The 19,493-nt window shown below is 43.6% G+C and overlaps 1 protein-coding gene across 2 annotated transcripts in view; it reads left to right on the forward strand.

Moving 5' to 3' along the window:
• Positions 1-19,493, forward strand: part of LOC139577243 (glutamate receptor ionotropic, delta-2) — a 662,466-nt gene that overhangs the window by 590,967 nt on the left and 52,006 nt on the right. For both annotated transcript variants that reach the window (XR_011675240.1, XM_071404217.1), the window contains exon 13: positions 5,951-6,146. Coding sequence is in view for 1 of the 2 variants with exons in the window: in XM_071404217.1 (XP_071260318.1) it covers positions 5,951-6,146 (196 nt within the window). In the remaining variant the exon portion in view is untranslated. The remainder of the gene's footprint in view (positions 1-5,950; positions 6,147-19,493) is intronic.

Consider the following 19,493-nt stretch of genomic DNA (forward strand, 5'->3'; position numbering starts at 1 on the left):
GAAAGAGGTCAGAGCACAGGGTGGGGCAGTGTGAGCAGAACCAGCGGTGTCGTTTGACTTAGCAAACGAGGATCGGATGTCGTCGACCTTCTTTTCAAAATGGTTGACGAAGTCATCTGCAGAGAGGGAGGAGGGAGGGGGAGGGGGAGGAGGATTCAGGAGGGAGGAGAAGGTGGCAAAGAGCTTCCTGGGGTTAGAGGCAGATGCTTGGAATTTAGAGTGGTAGAAAGTGGCTTTAGCAGCAGAGACAGAAGAGGAAAATGTAGAGAGGAGGGAGTGAAAGGATGCCAGGTCCGCAGGGAGGCGAGTTTTCCTCCATTTCCGCTCGGCTGCCCGGAGCCCTGTTCTGTGAGCTCGCAATGAGTCGTCGAGCCACGGAGCGGGAGGGGAGGACCGAGCCGGCCTGGAGGATAGGGGACATAGAGAGTCAAAGGATGCAGAAAGGGAGGAGAGGAGGGTTGAGGAGGCAGAATCAGGAGATAGGTTGGAGAAGGTTTGAGCAGAGGGAAGAGATGATAGGATGGAAGAGGAGAGGGTAGCGGGGGAGAGAGAGCGAAGGTTGGGACGGCGCGATACCATCCGAGTAGGGGCAGTGTGGGAAGTGTTGGATGAGAGCGAGAGGGAAAAGGATACAAGGTAGTGGTCGGAGACTTGGAGGGGAGTTGCAATGAGGTTAGTGGAAGAACAGCATCTAGTAAAGATGAGGTCGAGCGTATTGCCTGCCTTGTGAGTAGGGGGGGAAGGTGAGAGGGTGAGGTCAAAAGAGGAGAGGAGTGGAAAGAAGGAGGCAGAGAGGAATGAGTCAAAGGTAGACGTGGGGAGGTTAAAGTCGCCCAGAACTGTGAGAGGTGAGCCGTCCTCAGGAAAGGAGCTAATCAAGGCATCGAGCTCATTGATGAACTCTCCGAGGGAACCTGGAGGGCGATAAATGATAAGGATGTTAAGCTTGAAAGGGCTGGTAACTGTGACAGCATGGAATTCAAAGGAGGCGATAGACAGATGGGTAAGGGGAGAAAGAGAGAATGACCACTTGGGAGAGATGAGGATCCCGGTGCCACCACCCCGCTGACCAGAAGCTCTCGGGGTGTGCGAGAACACGTGGGCGGACGAAGAGAGAGCAGTAGGAGTAGCAGTGTTATCTGTGGTGATCCATGTTTCCGTCAGTGCCAGGAAGTCGAGGGACTGGAGGGAGGCATAGGCTGAGATGAACTCTGCCTTGTTGGCCGCAGATCGGCAGTTCCAGAGGCTACCGGAGACCTGGAACTCCACGTGGGTCGTGCGCGCTGGGACCACCAGATTAGGGTGGCCGATGCCACGCGGTGTGGAGCGTTTGTATGGTCTGTGCAGAGAGGAGAGAACAGGGATAGACAGACACATAGTTGACAGGCTACAGAAGAGACTACGCTAATGCAAAGGAGATTGGAGTGGCAAGTGGACTACGCGTCTCGAATGTTCAGAAAGTTAAGCTTACGTAGCAAGAATCTTATTGACTAAAATGATTAAGATGATACAGTACTGCTGAAGTAGGCTAGCTGGCAGTGGCTGCGTTGTTGACTTTGTAGGCTAGCTGGCAGTTGTTGACTTTGTAGGCTAGCTGGCAGTGGCTGCGTTGTTGACACTACACTAATCAAGTCGTTCCGTTGAGTGTAATAGTATCTACAGTGCTGCTATTCGGGGGCTATAATTCAGTGTTGATTACGTTACGTTGCGTTAAAAGAACGACAATAGCTGGCTAGCTAACCTAGAAAATCGCTCTAGACTACACAATTATCTTTGATACAAAGACGGCTATGTAGCTAGCTAAGAAGAAATTGCTAAGATTAGACAAATTAAACCGTTGTACTATAATGAAATGTAATGAAATGTAATGAAAAGTTATACTACCTGCGGACCAAAGTGCTGCTATTCGGTAGACGGTGGACGTTTGCTAGCTGGCTAGCTGCTGGGCAGATGGCAGATAGCAGTGTAGACTGCGTTAGGACGACGAAATACGATAATTACGCAATTATCTTTGATACAAAGACGGCTATGTAGCTAGCTAAGAAGAAATTGCTAAGATTAGACAAATTAAACCGTTGTACTATAATGAAATGTAATGAAATGTAATGAAAAGTTATACTACCTGCGGACCAAAGTGCGAGTGCGACCGCTCGCTCCAACCCGGAAGTGTGTCTTTTAACAGACGTTTAATAGTAGTGATGGTAACAACAGACGTTTAATAGTAGTGATGGTAACAACAGAAGCTATATAGTAGTGATGGTAACAACAGACGTTTAATAGTAGTGATGGTAACAACAGAAGCTATATAGTAGTGATGTAGTAGTGATGGTAACAACAGAAGCTATATAGTAGTGATGGTAACAACAGCTATATAGTAGTGATATAGTAGTGATGGTAACAACAGAAGCTATATAGTAGTGATGGTAACAACAGACGTTTAATAGTAGTGATGGTAACAACAGAAGCTATATAGTAGTGATGGTAACAACAGACGTTTAATAGTAGTGATGGTAACAACAGAAGCTATATAGTAGTGATGGTAACAACAGACGTTTAATAGTAGTGATGGTAACAACAGAAGCTATATAGTAGTGATGGTAACAACAGACGTTTAATAGTAGTGATGGTAACAACAGAAGCTATATAGTAGTGATGGTAACAACAGACGTTTAATAGTAGTGATGGTAACAACAGACGTTTAATAGTAGTGATGGTAACAACAGACGTTTAATAGTAGTGATGGTAACAACAGAAGCTATATAGTAGTGATGGTAACAACAGACGTTTAATAGTAGTGATGGTAACAACAGACGTTTAATAGTAGTGATGGTAACAACAGAAGCTATATAGTAGTGATGGTATCAACAGAAGCTATATAGTAGTGATGGTAACAACAGAAGCTAAATAGTAGTGATGGTAACAACAGACGTTTAATAGTAGTGATGGTATCAACAGAAGCTATATAGTAGTGATGGTATCAACAGAAGCTATATAGTAGTGATGGTAACAACAGAAGCTATATAGTAGTGATGGTAACAACAGACGTTTAATAGTAGTGATGGTAACAACAGACGTTTAATAGTAGTGATGGTAACAACAGACGTTTAATAGTAGTGATGGTAACAACAGACGTTTAATAGTAGTGATGGTAACAACAGACGTTTAATAGTAGTGATGGTAACAACAGAAGCTATATAGTAGTGATGGTAACAACAGAAGCTATATAGTAGTGATGGTAACAACAGAAGCTATATAGTAGTGATGGTAACAACAGACATTTAATAGTAGTGATGGTAACAACAGAAGCTATATAGTAGTGATGGTAACAACAGAAGCTATATAGTAGTGATGGTAACAACAGAAGCTATATAGTAGTGATGGTAACAACAGAAGCTATATAGTAGTGATGGTAACAACAGACGTTTAATAGTAGTGATGGTAACAACAGAAGCTATATAGTAGTGATGGTAACAACAGAAGCTATATAGTAGTGATGGTAACAACAGAAGCTATATAGTAGTGATGGTAACAACAGACGTTTAATAGTAGTGATGGTAACAACAGACGTTTAAAAGTAGTGATGGTAACAACAGATGTTTAATAGTAGTGATGGTAACAACAGACGTTTAATAGTAGTGATGGTAACAACAGACGTTTAATAGTAGTGATGGTAACAACAGAAGCTATATAGTAGTGATGGTAACAACAGAAGCTATATAGTAGTGATGGTAACAACAGAAGCTATATAGTAGTGATGGTAACAACAGACATTTAATAGTAGTGATGGTAACAACAGAAGCTATATAGAAGTGATGGTAACAACAGAAGCTATATAGTAGTCATGGTAACAACAGAAGCTATATAGTAGTGATGGTAACAACAGAAGCTATATAGTAGTGATGGTAACAACAGACGTTTAATAGTAGTGATGGTAACAACAGAAGCTATATAGTAGTGATGGTAACAACAGAAGCTATATAGTAGTGATGGTAACAACAGACATTTAATAGTAGTGATGGTAACAACAGAAGCTATATAGTAGTGATGGTAACAACAGAAGCTATATAGTAGTGATGGTAACAACAGAAGCTATATAGTAGTGATGGTAACAACAGACATTTAATAGTAGTGATGGTAACAACAGACGTTTAATAGTAGTGATGGTAACAACAGACGTTTAATAGTAGTGATGGTAACAACAGAAGCTATATAGTAGTGATGGTAACAACAGACATTTAATAGTAGTGATGGTAACAACAGACGTTTAATAGTAGTGATGGTAACAACAGACGTTTAATAGTAGTGATGGTAACAACAGACGTTTAATAGTAGTGATGGTAACAACAGACGTTTAATAGTAGTGATGGTAACAACAGAAGCTATATAGTAGTGATGGTAACAACAGACGTTTAATAGTAGTGATGGTAACAACAGACGTTTAATAGTAGTGATGGTAACAACAGAAGCTTTATAGTAGTGATGGTAACAACAGACGTTTAATAGTAGTGATGGTAACAACAGAAGCTATATAGTAGTGATGGTAACAACAGACGTTTAATAGTAGTGATGGTAACAACAGACGTTTAATAGTAGTGATGGTAACAACAGAAGCTATATAGTAGTGATGGTAACAACAGACGTTTAATAGTAGTGATGGTAACAACAGAAGCTATATAGTAGTGATGGTAACAACAGACGTTTAATAGTAGTGATGGTAACAACAGACGTTTAATAGTAGTGATGGTAACAACAGAAGCTATATAGTAGTGATGGTAACAACAGACGTTTAATAGTAGTGATGGTAACAACAGAAGCTATATAGTAGTGATGGTAACAACAGAAGCTATATAGTAGTGATGGTAACAACAGAAGCTATATAGTAGTGATGGTAACAACAGAAGCTATATAGTAGTGATGGTAACAACAGAAGCTATATAGTAGTGATGGTAACAACAGAAGCTATATAGTAGTGATGGTAACAACAGAAGCTATATAGTAGTGATGGTAACAACAGACGTTTAATAGTAGTGATGGTAACAACAGACGTTTAATAGTAGTGATGGTAACAACAGAAGCTATATAGTAGTGATGGTAACAACAGACGTTTAATAGTAGTGATGGTAACAACAGAAGCTATATAGTAGTGATGGTAACAACAGAAGCTATATAGTAGTGATGGTAACAACAGACGTTTAATAGTAGTGATGGTAACAACAGAAGCTATATAGTAGTGATGGTAACAACAGAAGCTATATAGTAGTGATGGTAACAACAGACGTTTAATAGTAGTGATGGTAACAACAGAAGCTATATAGTAGTGATGGTAACAACAGAAGCTATATAGTAGTGATGGTAACAACAGACGTTTAATAGTAGTGATGGTAACAACAGAAGCTATATAGTAGTGATGGTAACAACAGAAGCTATATAGTAGTGATGGTAACAACAGAAGCTATATAGTAGTGATGGTAACAACAGACGTTTAATAGTAGTGATGGTGATACAGTTGTTGTTCTCCTAATTACATCGGTGGCTTCTGTTAAAGCAATTTGACAAACAAACAGTCATTAGTCCCAGTTATGGTTTTTTATTACAGTTGTAAATGGTGAGTGTTTGAAGACTGTAGCATTGTAATTAAAATACCTTCATTTCCCTTGAGGTGGAAATGGTATGACTCTACTGACTAGTGCTTTTATGACATCCCTCCATTATACCCCTTTTAGTGGAACTACAGGGAGCTTCTTAACAGTTGGTTCGCTGGCTTACCCTTAATTAGCTTCAAGTTATGATCTCGGCACTGACTCTGTGTGTGTGCCTCGGTAGGTGTGTGGGTGCGCAGTCTGATTATTTCAACTACAAGTGTAGTTCCATGTCAACCCCATGTTCTAATGTATGTGTACATGGTGACCTACATTTCCCATAAACCTCCCCCTTCTGTCTCTCTCTATAGGTCTCTCCAAGACCTGTCCAAGCAGACAGAGTTGCCGTACGGGACGGTGTTGGACTCGGCTGTGTACGAGCAGGTGCGCAGTAAGGCCATGAACCCCTTTGAGAGGGACCCCATGTACTCCCAGATGTGGCGCATGATCAACCGCACCGGAGGGGCCGACAACAACGTGGACGAGTCCAAGGAGGGCATCCGCAAGGTACACCACTTTACATGGTCTACACCAGGGCTGCCCAACCCGCTTCCTGGAGATCTACTGTCCTGTAGGTTTCCAACCCAACCCTCTTCCTGGAGATCTATGGTCCTGTAGGTTTTCAGCCCAACCCTCTTCCTGGAGATCTACTGTCCTGTAGGTTTTCAGCCCAACCCTCTTCCTGGAGATCTACTGTCCTGTAGGTTTTCAGCCCAACCCTCTTCCTGGAGATCTACTGTCCTGTAGGTTTTCAGCCCAACCCTCTTCCTGGAGATCTACTGTCCTGTAGGTTTTCAGTCCAACCCTCTTCCTGGAGATCTACTGTCCTGTAGGTTTTCAGTCCAACCCTCTTCCTGGAGATCTACTGTCCTGTATGTTTTCAGCCCAACCCTCTTCCTGGAGATCCTCTGTTTTGTAGGTTTTCATTCCAACCCTAATTTAGCATATCTGATTCAGCTAGTTAAGGTCTTGTTGAGCAGCTAATTAGTAGAATCATGTGTGTTAAATTAGGGTTGGACTGAAACCCACAGGACGGTAGATCTCCAGGAAGAGGGTTGGGCAGCCCTGGTCTATGACATTTAGCAGATGATTTTATCCAATGGTACGTACAGTACAGTGAGTGAGGATATATTAGTATGTGTGAACCCGGTTGAACGATGTAGTGTGTGAACCCACAAACCTAATATGACGCAAACCTGTCATTGCTAGCGTCATACTCTTACCAACTGAGGCACACGAGATCACGTGTCCTGGTGTGTCCTAAACGTACTAATCATTCATGCGTTTCATAGGGTTTTATATATCTCCTCTGGCTGGGTGACATGTGTTGTACATGTGTTCATTATTCCTCCCTAACAAGCAAAAAGGCAGTAATTGCTCATAGTGTGGAACTGAGAAAAATTGCTTTTATTTACCTTGATTTCACAGTAACTTCATGCAGTTACTGCTAACCTGACCTCCATTTTCTCCAAAACACAATAGAGGCAGGATACTTGTCCACATGATTAAGCATGTATTTAATGTAGGAAAAATGGCATTAACTCATTTTAGACCAAATGAGCAGAACTACTTTTTTGCTTGGTAGGGCAGTATTGTCAATAGCTTGTTAACCTACAACTACAGACAAAACCCTAACACGTGAGAGAGACAGAGGGGAGAGGTTGGACTCTAAACGATGCTTGTGAGATATGCATGGTTTAGCACTCAATCCCCTAAATGATTACTTAGTACCATAAGTGCCTGGTACAGGTACATAAATGTGTCATCTGTTATCTCTCAATATAAATGTATAATTGTATAGATCCTCCCCGGTGTTCTTTTATTTTCGTAGAAAATATTTTCATTCGTAAATTGGACCCGACGTAGGTTTGCAACCCAAATGACAACCTGTTCCCTATTTAGTGCACTACTTTTGACCAGGACTATTAGGGCTCTGGTTAAAAGCAGTACACTATATAGAGAGTATGTTGCCATTAGGGATGCACACTTGGTAGAGGCAATTAAAGCGATGGTAAATTAGTGAATTATGGCTTCAAGCCTTCGACTCCTCGACATAAAGATTATTAGAGCTGAATAGCTTTGGTTTCATGAATTAGTCCGCGTTTTATTGGGATGATCAGCACTCCCAGGTGCTCGGATAAATATTGCATGACAAGGGTGACACCCCCGGAGTAGCAGACAAGTACAACAACTGTGAAGCTTAATGCAAGCCGTCATTCCCACTGCACTCTTACTCTCCATGTATTTGTCTCTCTTAGTATCTCCCCCCTCCCTTTATCACCGGGCTGTAGGCTCAACATCTCCCTCTAGTGGAATATTGGTGTCCCTGACTCGATCCCATGCAGGACAAGTTTGCCTCTCCTAACCCAGAATCGTTCTAATTTTTTTTTACCCTTTTTTAAAGGATTTGTTTAATTCAGTTTGTCTGTTTGTTTTCAAGTGTAATCTCTGGAAATCAGTATCTTCTGTCAGGAGGGCCAGTGAGTCCAGCAGCCCTCCTTTGGTCCCCTATAGTTTGTTTTGTGGATCTATTTTTCCTTCTCGTATCCTATGTCCTGTCGGTCGAGTGTTGACAGTTCTATGTTCCAAACACTGTCAATAAACCTCTCAGAATCTAAGTCCCAGGCACTATGGATTTTCTCCCCAACACTGTTCAGATTGCAATCATTGTAGCAGAATAATATTATCTGTCAGATCCACTGTGTTTATCTTATCGGGAATATATAGCAGAGCCCTGAAGGACATTACGTTAGGGGTAGCAATGCCAATCTCTGCCACTTCAGTCTAAACTCAGAACGTTCAATAGACTTTTAGATTCCACATCTATTCTTGATATCACAGCCATTTGCAATATAAGCTCAGAACGTTCAATACTGTTGTATATGTTCCAACTGTTCTTGATATCACAGCCATTTGCCTAGTAGGATGTGAATGCCAATCAATGTTATGCGATGTCATTGCAGTCCTTGGGAACCACACTTCTGTGCAAGGTTTTCACTGATATTTCATCAACGTACATGAAATTCCCGTTCATTAGTTAAAAAAATAAAAATACAAATAAACTGTAAACACTTTTAACATGGATAAATACAGTGCATCTGGAAAGTATTCAGACCCCTTGACTTTTTACACATTTTGTTACGTTACAGCCTTATTCTAAAATGTATTAAATTGTTTTTTCCTCATCTATCTACACACAATACCCCATAATGACAAAGTGAAAACAGGTTTTTAGAATTTTTAGCAAATGTATTAAAAATAAAAAAACATACCTTATTTACATATGTATTCAGACCCATTGTTATGACACTTGAAATTGAGCTCAGGTGTATCCTGTTTCCATTGATCATCTTTAAGATGTTTCTACAACTTGATTGTAATCCACCTGTGGTAAATTCTATTGATTGGACATGATTTGGAAAGGCACACACCTGTCTATAAAAGGTCCTACAGTTGACAGTGCATGTCAGAGCAAAAACCAAGCCATGAGGTCGAAGGAATTGTCCGTAGAGCTCCAAGACAGGATTGTGTTGAGGCACAGATCTGGGGAAGGGTACAAAAAACTTCTGCAGCATTGAAGGTCCCCAAGAACACATTGGCCTCCATCATTCTTAAATGGAAGACGTTTTGAACCACCGAGACTTCCTAGGGCTGGCCGCCCGGCCAAACTGGGCAATCGGGGGAAAGGGGCCTTGGTCAGGGAGGTGACCAAGAACCCGATGTTAATTTTGACAGAGCCCCAAACTTCCTCTGTGGAGATGTGAGAACCTTCCAGAGGGACAATCATCTCTGCAGCACTCCAGCAATCAGGCCTTTGTGGTAGAGTGGCCAGATAGAAGCCACTCCTCAGTAAAAGGCACATGACAGCCCACTTGGAGTTTGCCAAAAGACTCCTAAAGGACTCTCAGATCATGAGAAACAAGATTCTCGGGTCTGATGAAACCAAGACTGAATGCTTTGGCCTGAATACCAAGCGTGACGTCTAGAGGAAACCTTGCACCATTCCTACAGTGAAGCATGGTGGTGGCAGTATCATGCTGTTGGGATGTTTTTTTCAGAGGCAGGGACTGAGAGACTAGTCAGTATCGAGGGAAAGAAGAACAGAGCAAATTACACAAAGAGCCTTGATGATTTTTGTATTTGCAGCAGCTACTCTTCCTGGGGTCCGGCAAGTTACCTGGTGTGGAATAGAGTTCCATGTAGTCATGGCTCTATGTAGTACTGTGTGCCTCCCACAGTCTGTTCTGGACTTGGGGACTGTCAAAAAACCTCTGGTGGCATGTGTTGTTCCCCGGGCGCTAAAGACGTGGGTGTCAATTATGGTCCCGTGTGGCTCAGTTGGTAGAGCATGGCGCTTGCAACGCCAGGGTTGTGGGTTCATTCCCCACGGGGGGACCAGGATGAATATGTATGAACTTTCCAATTTGTAAGTCGCTCTGGATAAGAGCGTCTGCTAAATGACTTAAATGTAAATGTAAATGCAGCCCCCCGTACCACTCTGATTCAGAGGGGTTGGGTTGAAATATGGCAGCCCCCCGCACCACTCTGATTCAGAGTGGTTGGGTTGAAATATGGCAGCCCCCCGTACCACTCTGATTCAGAGGGGTTGGGTTGAAATATGGCAGCCCCCCGCACCACTCTGATTCAGAGGGGTTGGGTTGAAATGAGGAAGACACATTTCAGTTGAAGGCATTCAGCAGTACAACTGACTAGGTATCCCCTTGTTTCTTCTTCTTTTTACTCAGTTTAGTCACATGATTTCTCAATTTGCAGTACGTTTGCCAATCGGTTGTGCAGCCAGAGTTATTTGCCATTCCTTTTGCCTCATCCCTCTCAACCATACATTTTTTCAATTCTTCATCAATCCACGGGGATTTAACAGTTTTTACAGTAATTTTCTTAAAGGGTGCATGCTTATTACTGGGATAAGCAATTTCATAAATGTGTCAAGTGCAACGTCTGTTTGCTCCTCATTACACACCACGGACCAACAAATATTCTTTACATCAACAACATATGAATCACTACAAAACGCCTAGTATGACCTCTTATACACTATATTAGGTCCAGCCTTTGGAACTTTTCCTAGATATGGCTGTTATATTGTGATCACTACATCCGATGATCTGGATACCTGCTCCGGAATGCTCAGGACCTCAGACTGGGGCAAAGGTTCACCTTCCAACAGGACAACGACCCTCAGCACAAGGCCAAGACACTGCAGGAGTGGCTTCGGGACAAGTCTCTGAAGGTCCTTGAGTGGCCCAGCCAGAGCCCGGACTTGAACCCGATCGAACATCTCTGGAGAGACCTGAAAATAGCTGTGCAGCAACGCTCCCCATCCAACCTGACAGAGCCTGATAGGATCTGCAGAGAAGAATGGGAGAAACTCCCCAAATACAGGTGTGCCAAGCTTGTAGTGTCATATCCAAGAAGACTCAAGGCTGTAACCGCTGCCAAAGGAGCTTCAACAAAGTACTCAGTAAAGGGTCTGAATACTTATGTAAATGTGATATTTCAGGTATTTATTTTTAATACATTTGCAAAACAATTCTAAAAACCTGTTTTTGATTTGTCATTATGGGGTATTGTGTGTAGACTGATGAGGGGGGGGAAAACAATGTTAGCCATTTTAGAATGAGGCTGTAACGTAACAAAATGTGTAAAAAGTCAAAAGGGGTCTGAATACTTTCAGAATGCACTGTATATGTTTTATTAAATACTTTTGGCCTTTCCAGTATACCCTGAAACACTACTCTAATAGTATGGTTCCAATAGTATGGTCATTCTCGAGCGGCCTGAATCCGAGGCTGTACAACTTCTCTTTTACTACGTCAGTGTCCTCCAGAGAAGGAAAATGGCCGCCAGTTCCACATATGTATGCTGCTCTGTCTGGACTAATGAGAGTAGCTATAAATATTATGCTAATAACTCAGGTTATGGTTAATCATCCTTCTGCTACTTGGTTCTTCCCTTGATGCAGGAGGAAATGGTAATGGCTAAGAGATAGAGGGGAGGGAGGCAAGGAGAGGGAGATGGGAAGTGTCTTTGGCTGACTACGAATGAGGCCGTCCTTTACACTGCGGTGCTCAAAGTGATCTCAGTCATTTTTCTCAATGTGCCAACTTCATTATCAAGGGCTTGTATTGCAAAGGCAGACAGACAGACAGACAGACAGGCAGGCAGGCAGGCAGGCAGGCAGGCAGGCAGGCAGGCATGGAATGAAGGCAGACAGACAGACAGACAGACAGACAGACAGACAGACAGACAGACAGACAGACAGACAGACAGACAGGCAGGCAGGCAGGCAGGCAGGCAGGCATGGAATGAAGGCAGACAGACAGACAGACAGACAGACAGACAGACAGACAGACAGACAGACAGACAGACAGACAGACAGACAGACAGACAGACAGACAGACAGACAGACAGACAGACAGACAGACAGACAGACAGACAGACAGAGTGATAGCGATAGAGCAATGGATGGGGGAGGGATGGAGGGAGATGAAGACATAAAGAGTGTGTGTGACTAAAGGTAGCTGTGGTGGTGGTTGAATAATTGAATTAAAGAAAAGAGAAGAACAGATGCAAGAAAAAGAGTTCACATTGTACAAGCACTTATTTACTCTCTCACCACCCCCCGTTTCCTCATTAGTTTCTTGTCATATTGAAATATGTTAAACAGCGTGATGCAGTGAGAATGGGAGAGACATTATTTACACAGAGCATATCAATGAGCTGCTCTGCTCCTGTCTGTCTGTCTGTCTGTCTGTCTGTCTGTCTGTCTGTCTGTCTGTCTGTCTGTCTGTCTGTCTGTCTGTCTGTCTGTCTGTCTGTCTGTCTGTCTGTCTGTCTGTCTGTCTGTCTGTCTGTCTGTCTGTCTGTCTGTCTCCCACTGTGTGTGCTCTCTGGAGTGGCTTGGTGCTCTGACAGCCTCTCTAACACCTGTTTACTCTGTCCAATGGCTCTCTTAAATCACCCTCTGTGCCTGAGGGACCTGTAGCCCTATGGTGTGTGTATTTATGTGTGTGTAAAATGTTCCCGTGTGTGCGTTTGCCAGTCGTCAAGGGCCACAGGTCCGAGCTTGGCAGTTGCCAGGGTTACGGGCAATAGTGGGGCAGCTGTGGTAGATGACAGATGTGTATCATTGTGTGAACTGTCTCTGCAGATATCCAGTCACCAGCTCATATTTGACAGGTGGACAGAATACCAGGAACCTATCTCTGCAATATATCTGAGGCTACTGGTCTCTTACACAGACACTGTAAAACAGAACCTTCTAAGTCACTCAATGAAATTAGTACTGGTAATTTACAAAACAATGTGTTGCTTGGCTCAAAAACTAAGATAAGTTGAGTTATCCGAACTGAGTATGCTTGACAGTGTTCTTCACTTTTGAAGGCCATGAATTAATGTCTTAAATCACTAAACTAGTTACATTTCACAGTGATATGTAATTAGATTTCAAACTTCAAACACATTTTCCTCAGTAATAATCGGTTCCCACTTTTGATGCAGATAACAGTGTGACTTTGTTATCCTGTCCCTCAGAGTACTGAGAGAGGATGGGAGAGCGGGAGGGCAGGGTCTGGGGAGAATTTAGACTGGACATTAAAGGAGGAGGAGAGGGCCAAATGAAAGACATGATGGACCGATAGTGTGTAGCCAGCAGAGAGAGAGAGGCAGAGAGAGAGAGGCAGAGAGAGAGAGAGAAAGGGAGAGAAAGGGAGAGAGAGGGAGAGAGAGGGAGAGAGAGGGAGAGAGAGGGAAAGAGAGAGAGAAAGGGAGAGAGAGAAATGGAAAGAGAGGCAGAGAGAGAGAGAGAGAGAGAAAGGGAGAGAGAGAGTGCGCGAGAGTTAGAGAGGCAAGATGGCGCCGACAGAGATGGTCGCTCATCTTCAAGTCCTTAGGAAACTATGCAGTAATTTTTTTATTATTTCTTACATTGTTAGAAAATCTTAAGTGTTATTACATACAGCCGGGAAGAACTATTGGATATAATAGCGACGTCAACTTACCAACATTACGACCAGGAATACGTCTTTCCCGAAGTGGAGCCTTTGTTCGGACCTCCATCCTGGACATTGGATCTAATCCCAGAGGCCGACCCAAAACAACGTGGTCGCCGCAGGAGAGGCAGACGGAGCTGCTTTCTGGTCAGACTTAGAAGGCGAGCACACCATCCACCGCTTCCGATCATATTAGTCACCAATGTCCAGTCTCTAGACAGCAAGGTGGACGAAATTAGGGCACGAGTTGCCTTCCAGAGATTGTAACATTCTCTGTTTCACGGAAACATGGCTCACTCGGGATATGTTGTCAGAGTCGGTACAGCCACCGGGTTTCTTCATGTGTCGCGCCGACAGAAACATACATCTCTCTGGTAAGAAGATGGGCGGGGGTGTATGCCTCATGATTAACAACTCATTGTGTAACAATAACAATATACAGGAACTCAAGTGCTTTTATTCACCTGACCTAGAGTTCCTTACAATCAAATGCCGACCGCATTATATCCCAAGAGAATTCTCTTCGATTATAGTCACAGCCTTGTATATCCGCCCCAAAGCAGATACCTCGACGGCCCTGAAAGAACTTCACTGGACTCTATGTAAACTGGAAATCATATATCCTGAGGCTGCATTTATTGAAGCTGGGGATTTTATCAAAGCTAATTTGAGAACAAGGCTACCTAAATTCTACCAGCACATTGACTGTAGTACCCGCTCGAGCAAATAACTGTACCACTGCTACTCTACCTTCCGGGATGCATACAAGGCCCTTCCCGCCCTCCCTGCGGCAAATCCGACCACGACTCCATCTTGCTCGTACCTTCCTATAGGCAGAAACTCAAACAGGATGTACCCATGACTTGAACCATTCAACGCTGCTCTGACCAATCAGAATCCATGCTTCAAGATTGTTTTGATCACGTGGACTGGAAAATGTTTCGGGAAGCCTCAGACAATAACATCGATTTATACGCTGACTCGGTGAGTGAGTTTATTAGGAAGTGCATTGGAGATGTTGTACCCACTGTGACTATTAAAACCTACCCCAACCAGGATAGACGGCATCATTCGCGCAAAACTGAAAGTGTGAACCACCGCATTCAACCATGGAAAGAGGTCGGGGAATATGGCCGAATATAAACAGAATATAAACAGTGTAGTTGTTCCCTCAAAATGGAGTCACAATTCAGCGGCCCAGACACAAGACGTATGTGGCAGGGTCTACAGGGTCTACAGACTACACAAAGAAAACCAGCCACGTCACAGACACTGACGTCTTGCTTCCAGACAAGCTAAACATCTTTTTTTGCCCGCTTTGAGAATAATACAGTGCCACCGACGCTGCCTGCTACCAAGGACAGCGGACCCCCCCCCCCCCCTCCTTCTCCGTGGCCAACGTGAATAAGACGTTTAAACGTGTTAACCCTCGCAAGGCTGCTGGCCCAGACGGCATCCCTAGCCGCGTCCTCAGAGCATGCGCAAACCAGCTGGCTGGTGTGTGTTTACAGACATATTCAATCGCTCCCTATCCCAGTCTGTTGTCCCCACCATGCTTCAAGATGGCTGCCATTGTTCCTGTACCAAGGAAGGCAAAGATAACTGAACAAATTACTATCGCCCCGTAGCACTCACTTCAGTCATCATGAAGTGCTTTGAGAGACTAGTCAAGGATCATATCACCACCTTACCTGCCACCCTAGACCCACATCAGTTTGCGTACCGTCCCAACAGGTCCGCAGACGATGCAATCGCCATCACACTGCACACTGCCCTATCCCATCTGGACAAGAGGAATACCTATGTAAGAATGCTGTTTGTTGACTACAGCTCAGCATTCAACACCATAATACCCCCCAAACTCATCATTAAGCTCGAGGCCCTGGGTCTCAACCCCGCCCTGTGCAATTGGGTCCTGGACTTTCTGACGGGCCGCCCCCAGGTGGTGACAGTAGGAAACAACATTTCCACTTCGCTGATCCTCAACACTGGGGCCCCACAAGCCCCCTCCTGTACTCCCTGTTCACCCATGACTGCGTGGCCATGCACACCTCCAACTCAATCATCAAGTTTGCAGATGACATAACAGTAGTGGGCTTGATTACCAACAACGACGAGACAGTCTACAGGGATGAGGTGACGGCACTTGGAGTGTGGTGTCAGGAAAACAAACTCTCACTCAACATCAACAAAACAAAGGAGATGATCGTGGACTTCAGGAAACAGCAGGGAGCACCCCCCTTTCCACATCGACAGGACAGTAGTGGAGAAGGTGGAACGTTTTAAGTTCCTCGGCGTACACATCACGGACAAACTGAAATGGTCCACTCACACAGACAGTGTGGTGAAGAAGGCGCAACAGCTCCTCTTCAACCTCAGGAAGCTGAAGAAATGTGGCTTGTCACCTAAAAGCCTTTTACAGATGTACACTTTTACAGATGTACACTTTTACAGATGCACAATCGAGAGCATCCTGTCGGGCTGTATCACCGCCTGGTACGGCAACTGCACCGTCCTCAACCGCAAGGCTGTCCAGAGGGTGGTGCGGTCTGCACAACACGTGGCAAACTACATGCCCTCCAGGACACCTACAGCACCCGATGTCACAGGAAGGCCAAAAAGATCATCAAGGGCATCAACCACCCGAGCCACTGCCTGTTCACCACTTTACCATCCAGAAGAAGAGGTCAGTACAGGTGCATCAAAGCTGGGACCGAGAGACTGAAAAACAGCTTCTATCTCAATGCCATCACACTGTTAAACAGCCATCAGTAACATAGAGAGGCTGCTGCCAACATACAGACCCAAATCACTAGCCACTTTAATAAATGGATCACTAGTCACTTTAAACAATGCCACTTTAATAATATTTACATATCCTACATTACTCATCTCATATGTATATACTGTATTTCATACCATCTATTGCGTCTTGCCTATGCCACACGACCATCGCTCATCCGTACATATTCTTATTCCATCCCTTTACATTTGTGTGTATAATGTAGTTGTTGTGAATTTGTTGGATTACTTGTTAGATATTACTGCACTGTCGGAACTAGAAGCACAAGCATTTCGCTACACTCGCATTAACATCTGCTAACTGTGTGTATGTGACAAATAAAATTTTATTTTATTTTATTTTGATTTGAGAAAGAGAAAGAGAGAGGGAGAGGGGGGGGGAGAGATCGCGACTAGCCTGCACTGATCTCAGTCTGCTGATTGATTTAGTACTGGGATGGTTGCTAGGCATCTGAAGAACTGGCCTACAGCGCTGGAGCTGTAAGTGAAAGAGAGAAAGAATGTGAGAGAGAAAAAAAAGGGATGATACGGGCACAGGGCTAAGATAGTAGACTAATAAAGGGAGTGTGTGTGTGTGTGTGTGTGTGTGTGTGTGTGTGTGTGTGTGTGTGTGTGTGTGTGTGTGTGTGTGTGTGTGTGTGTGTGTGTGTGTGTGTGTGTGTGTGTGTGTGTGTGTGTGTGTGTGTGTGTGTGTGTGTGTGTGTGTGTGTGTGTGTGTGTGTGAGAGAGAGAACGGGCTATGGCTGCTCTGTCGTGGCCCCCGAGGTTCTGTTAAATGGACTGATCTGTCATTATGACTTAACACATCCAGCCGCTCGCCGCAGGAGTTTGTAATTATAAAACATGTAATAAGAAAGTCTATGAAAGTATAAGGACGAAAATTGCAATTAGGTGTGGGGGTTCGTTGGGAGGGTGGTTGTGGTATATTGTCCTGCAGTGAATAAGAGGAGGCTGAGGGAGGAGATATGTAAATTGATGGTGTATCGGGACACGGGAACTTTCACACATTCCTTTTCATCTTCTTCCCTCTCTCTGCTCTCCACTGCTCCCTAGCCATCCCCTGTATATCCACGTGTCCTGGAGGAGACCTAACTATCACGGAGGGGGTGGTGGAGGTGCCGAGGGATGCTCCGTCAGTCATGGATCCCAGTAATCTAAGATAGTTTGAGCTTCAGCCCTTTTTTCTGTGATATTTTGTTTCCACTGCAGAATACTGGGGGTAATGAGTCTATTGAGACAGCTAATATGGATGCTATATTTGAGTATTTTTGGAGTGTGGACGTGTTGGGATGCTACTGTGGGAAATATGATGTGTAATGGGCTAGTTATGCACTTTCACGGTCTTGATCTGTGCTGTCTGGGTTTTGGGTCTGCTCTCCAGGTTCAACCAGGCCATTGCAGTGCTGTGCAGTGCTGTGCAGTGCTGTGCAGTGCTGTGCAGTGCTGTGCCGTGTTTACATACAAAAAGGAACCTCGTACAGAGGAGTTGCTCTCCCACTGCTATCCACTGCAACTGATTAAAGCTACCTTGCCGCTGGTGTCTGCAAAAACTCTCTCGATTCTCTGTCTTCCATTTTGCACAGGGCATAATAGAAGTACAGGAAGCTTCGTTATTGTCCCCTTTTCCATCTTAGATCTTATTACAAACTTTAGTTTATCCTGATTTGCCTAGTTACTGTTCCTTAAAATTTATCTTGTAAATTGTTGTTTTTAACAAGCTTGTAGTGTTAATGTTTGCCATTTAAGCAAATAGTTTTTTTTCTGTCATTCTATTCATGTTGCATTATTTTTCCCTTTACAAAGGACATGTGTATGTTTAGATGGTTGTGACACTCTTCCTTAACGAGACACTTCAGATAAATGCAGATTGTTACAAGATTAAAGGAGTACGTTACTACTGGCGAAACCTACTGTAGCACAGAGGAAAAGGCAATCACAAAGGAGGAGAAAAGTTGCTCAAGCACAACTGCATAAATTGGGACAGGAAACATAAACGCAAGAACAATGAAGACAAAACATCCTTCTTAAAAGCAGCTTAATCTTGGCCGTCCAGACCAGTGTTTTCCAGCAAGATGACCCAAATTGAATCATTACATTTCACAACGGTTTTCCCCAGGAACAGAAGAAAAAGAGAATGGACTCCTCGCTTTGTTTTGTGCCACGAGTTCAATGATTGGATTGTAAATAAATTAAAAGACAAAGAGGCCATGGATCTGAGGGAGGATGGTGCAGGTCTTCCTTCCTACCAACGGCGTTGATGCCGCCTCATGCCCATTCTGTTTGCTCTCACACCCTCCACACATCTTTATCTCTGTCTGCCTGAGACAAGATGGCACCGGGCCAGGGCTTAATGGACTTTTGGATAAGGGAGACAACAATACAGATGTAGGATCTTAATTTGCTACTGCAGGAAAATAATCCAGCAGCAACGGAAAATGTCAAATATTATGTGGATTATAATTCATTGACATTTTTGTAGGTGTAAAAATTTTTTGCTAGGGCAAATCAAGTCTGACATTTCAAAGTGGAAATTAAAAACTTTTAAGCATTTTTAAAACTCAAATACACTACATATTTGCATATTCTACTCTGCAGGAACATTCCCAGCAACAAAATAGTGATCAAATTAAGATCCTACATTTGTACTGTACATCGCAGCCCAATGCTCTGCTCTTCCATTCTCCCAGACACAGTTTAGCAAGGGGGAGATAGCCGTAGCCTTAGGCCAGATTAGATCAAAGACAGAGAGGCTATAGCAGGGGTGTATTTGTTACACATATTCTGTTGCAAAACGTTTACTCCAAACACTCTTCAACTTGACGTAAATGCCGTTGGGTTCTTAAACAGAAGTTGTAGTTAATTTTAATTGTATGATTTTCAGGTGTTGCCATTCCAATCTGAATAGTGTTTGGCACAAGCTGCACATCTGTAAATGATCTATTCTTCCATGCTCTAAAGTTGAGTGTTGTCTGCAGGGTTCCTTCCAACTTCTTCCAGACGGTTATTTTATTTTTTAAGAGAGACAGGACTGAACTACAAC

This window comes from Salvelinus alpinus, chromosome 5 (genome assembly GCF_045679555.1).
Source record: "Salvelinus alpinus chromosome 5, SLU_Salpinus.1, whole genome shotgun sequence".
In the NCBI taxonomy this organism is placed as follows: Eukaryota; Metazoa; Chordata; class Actinopteri; order Salmoniformes; family Salmonidae; genus Salvelinus; species Salvelinus alpinus.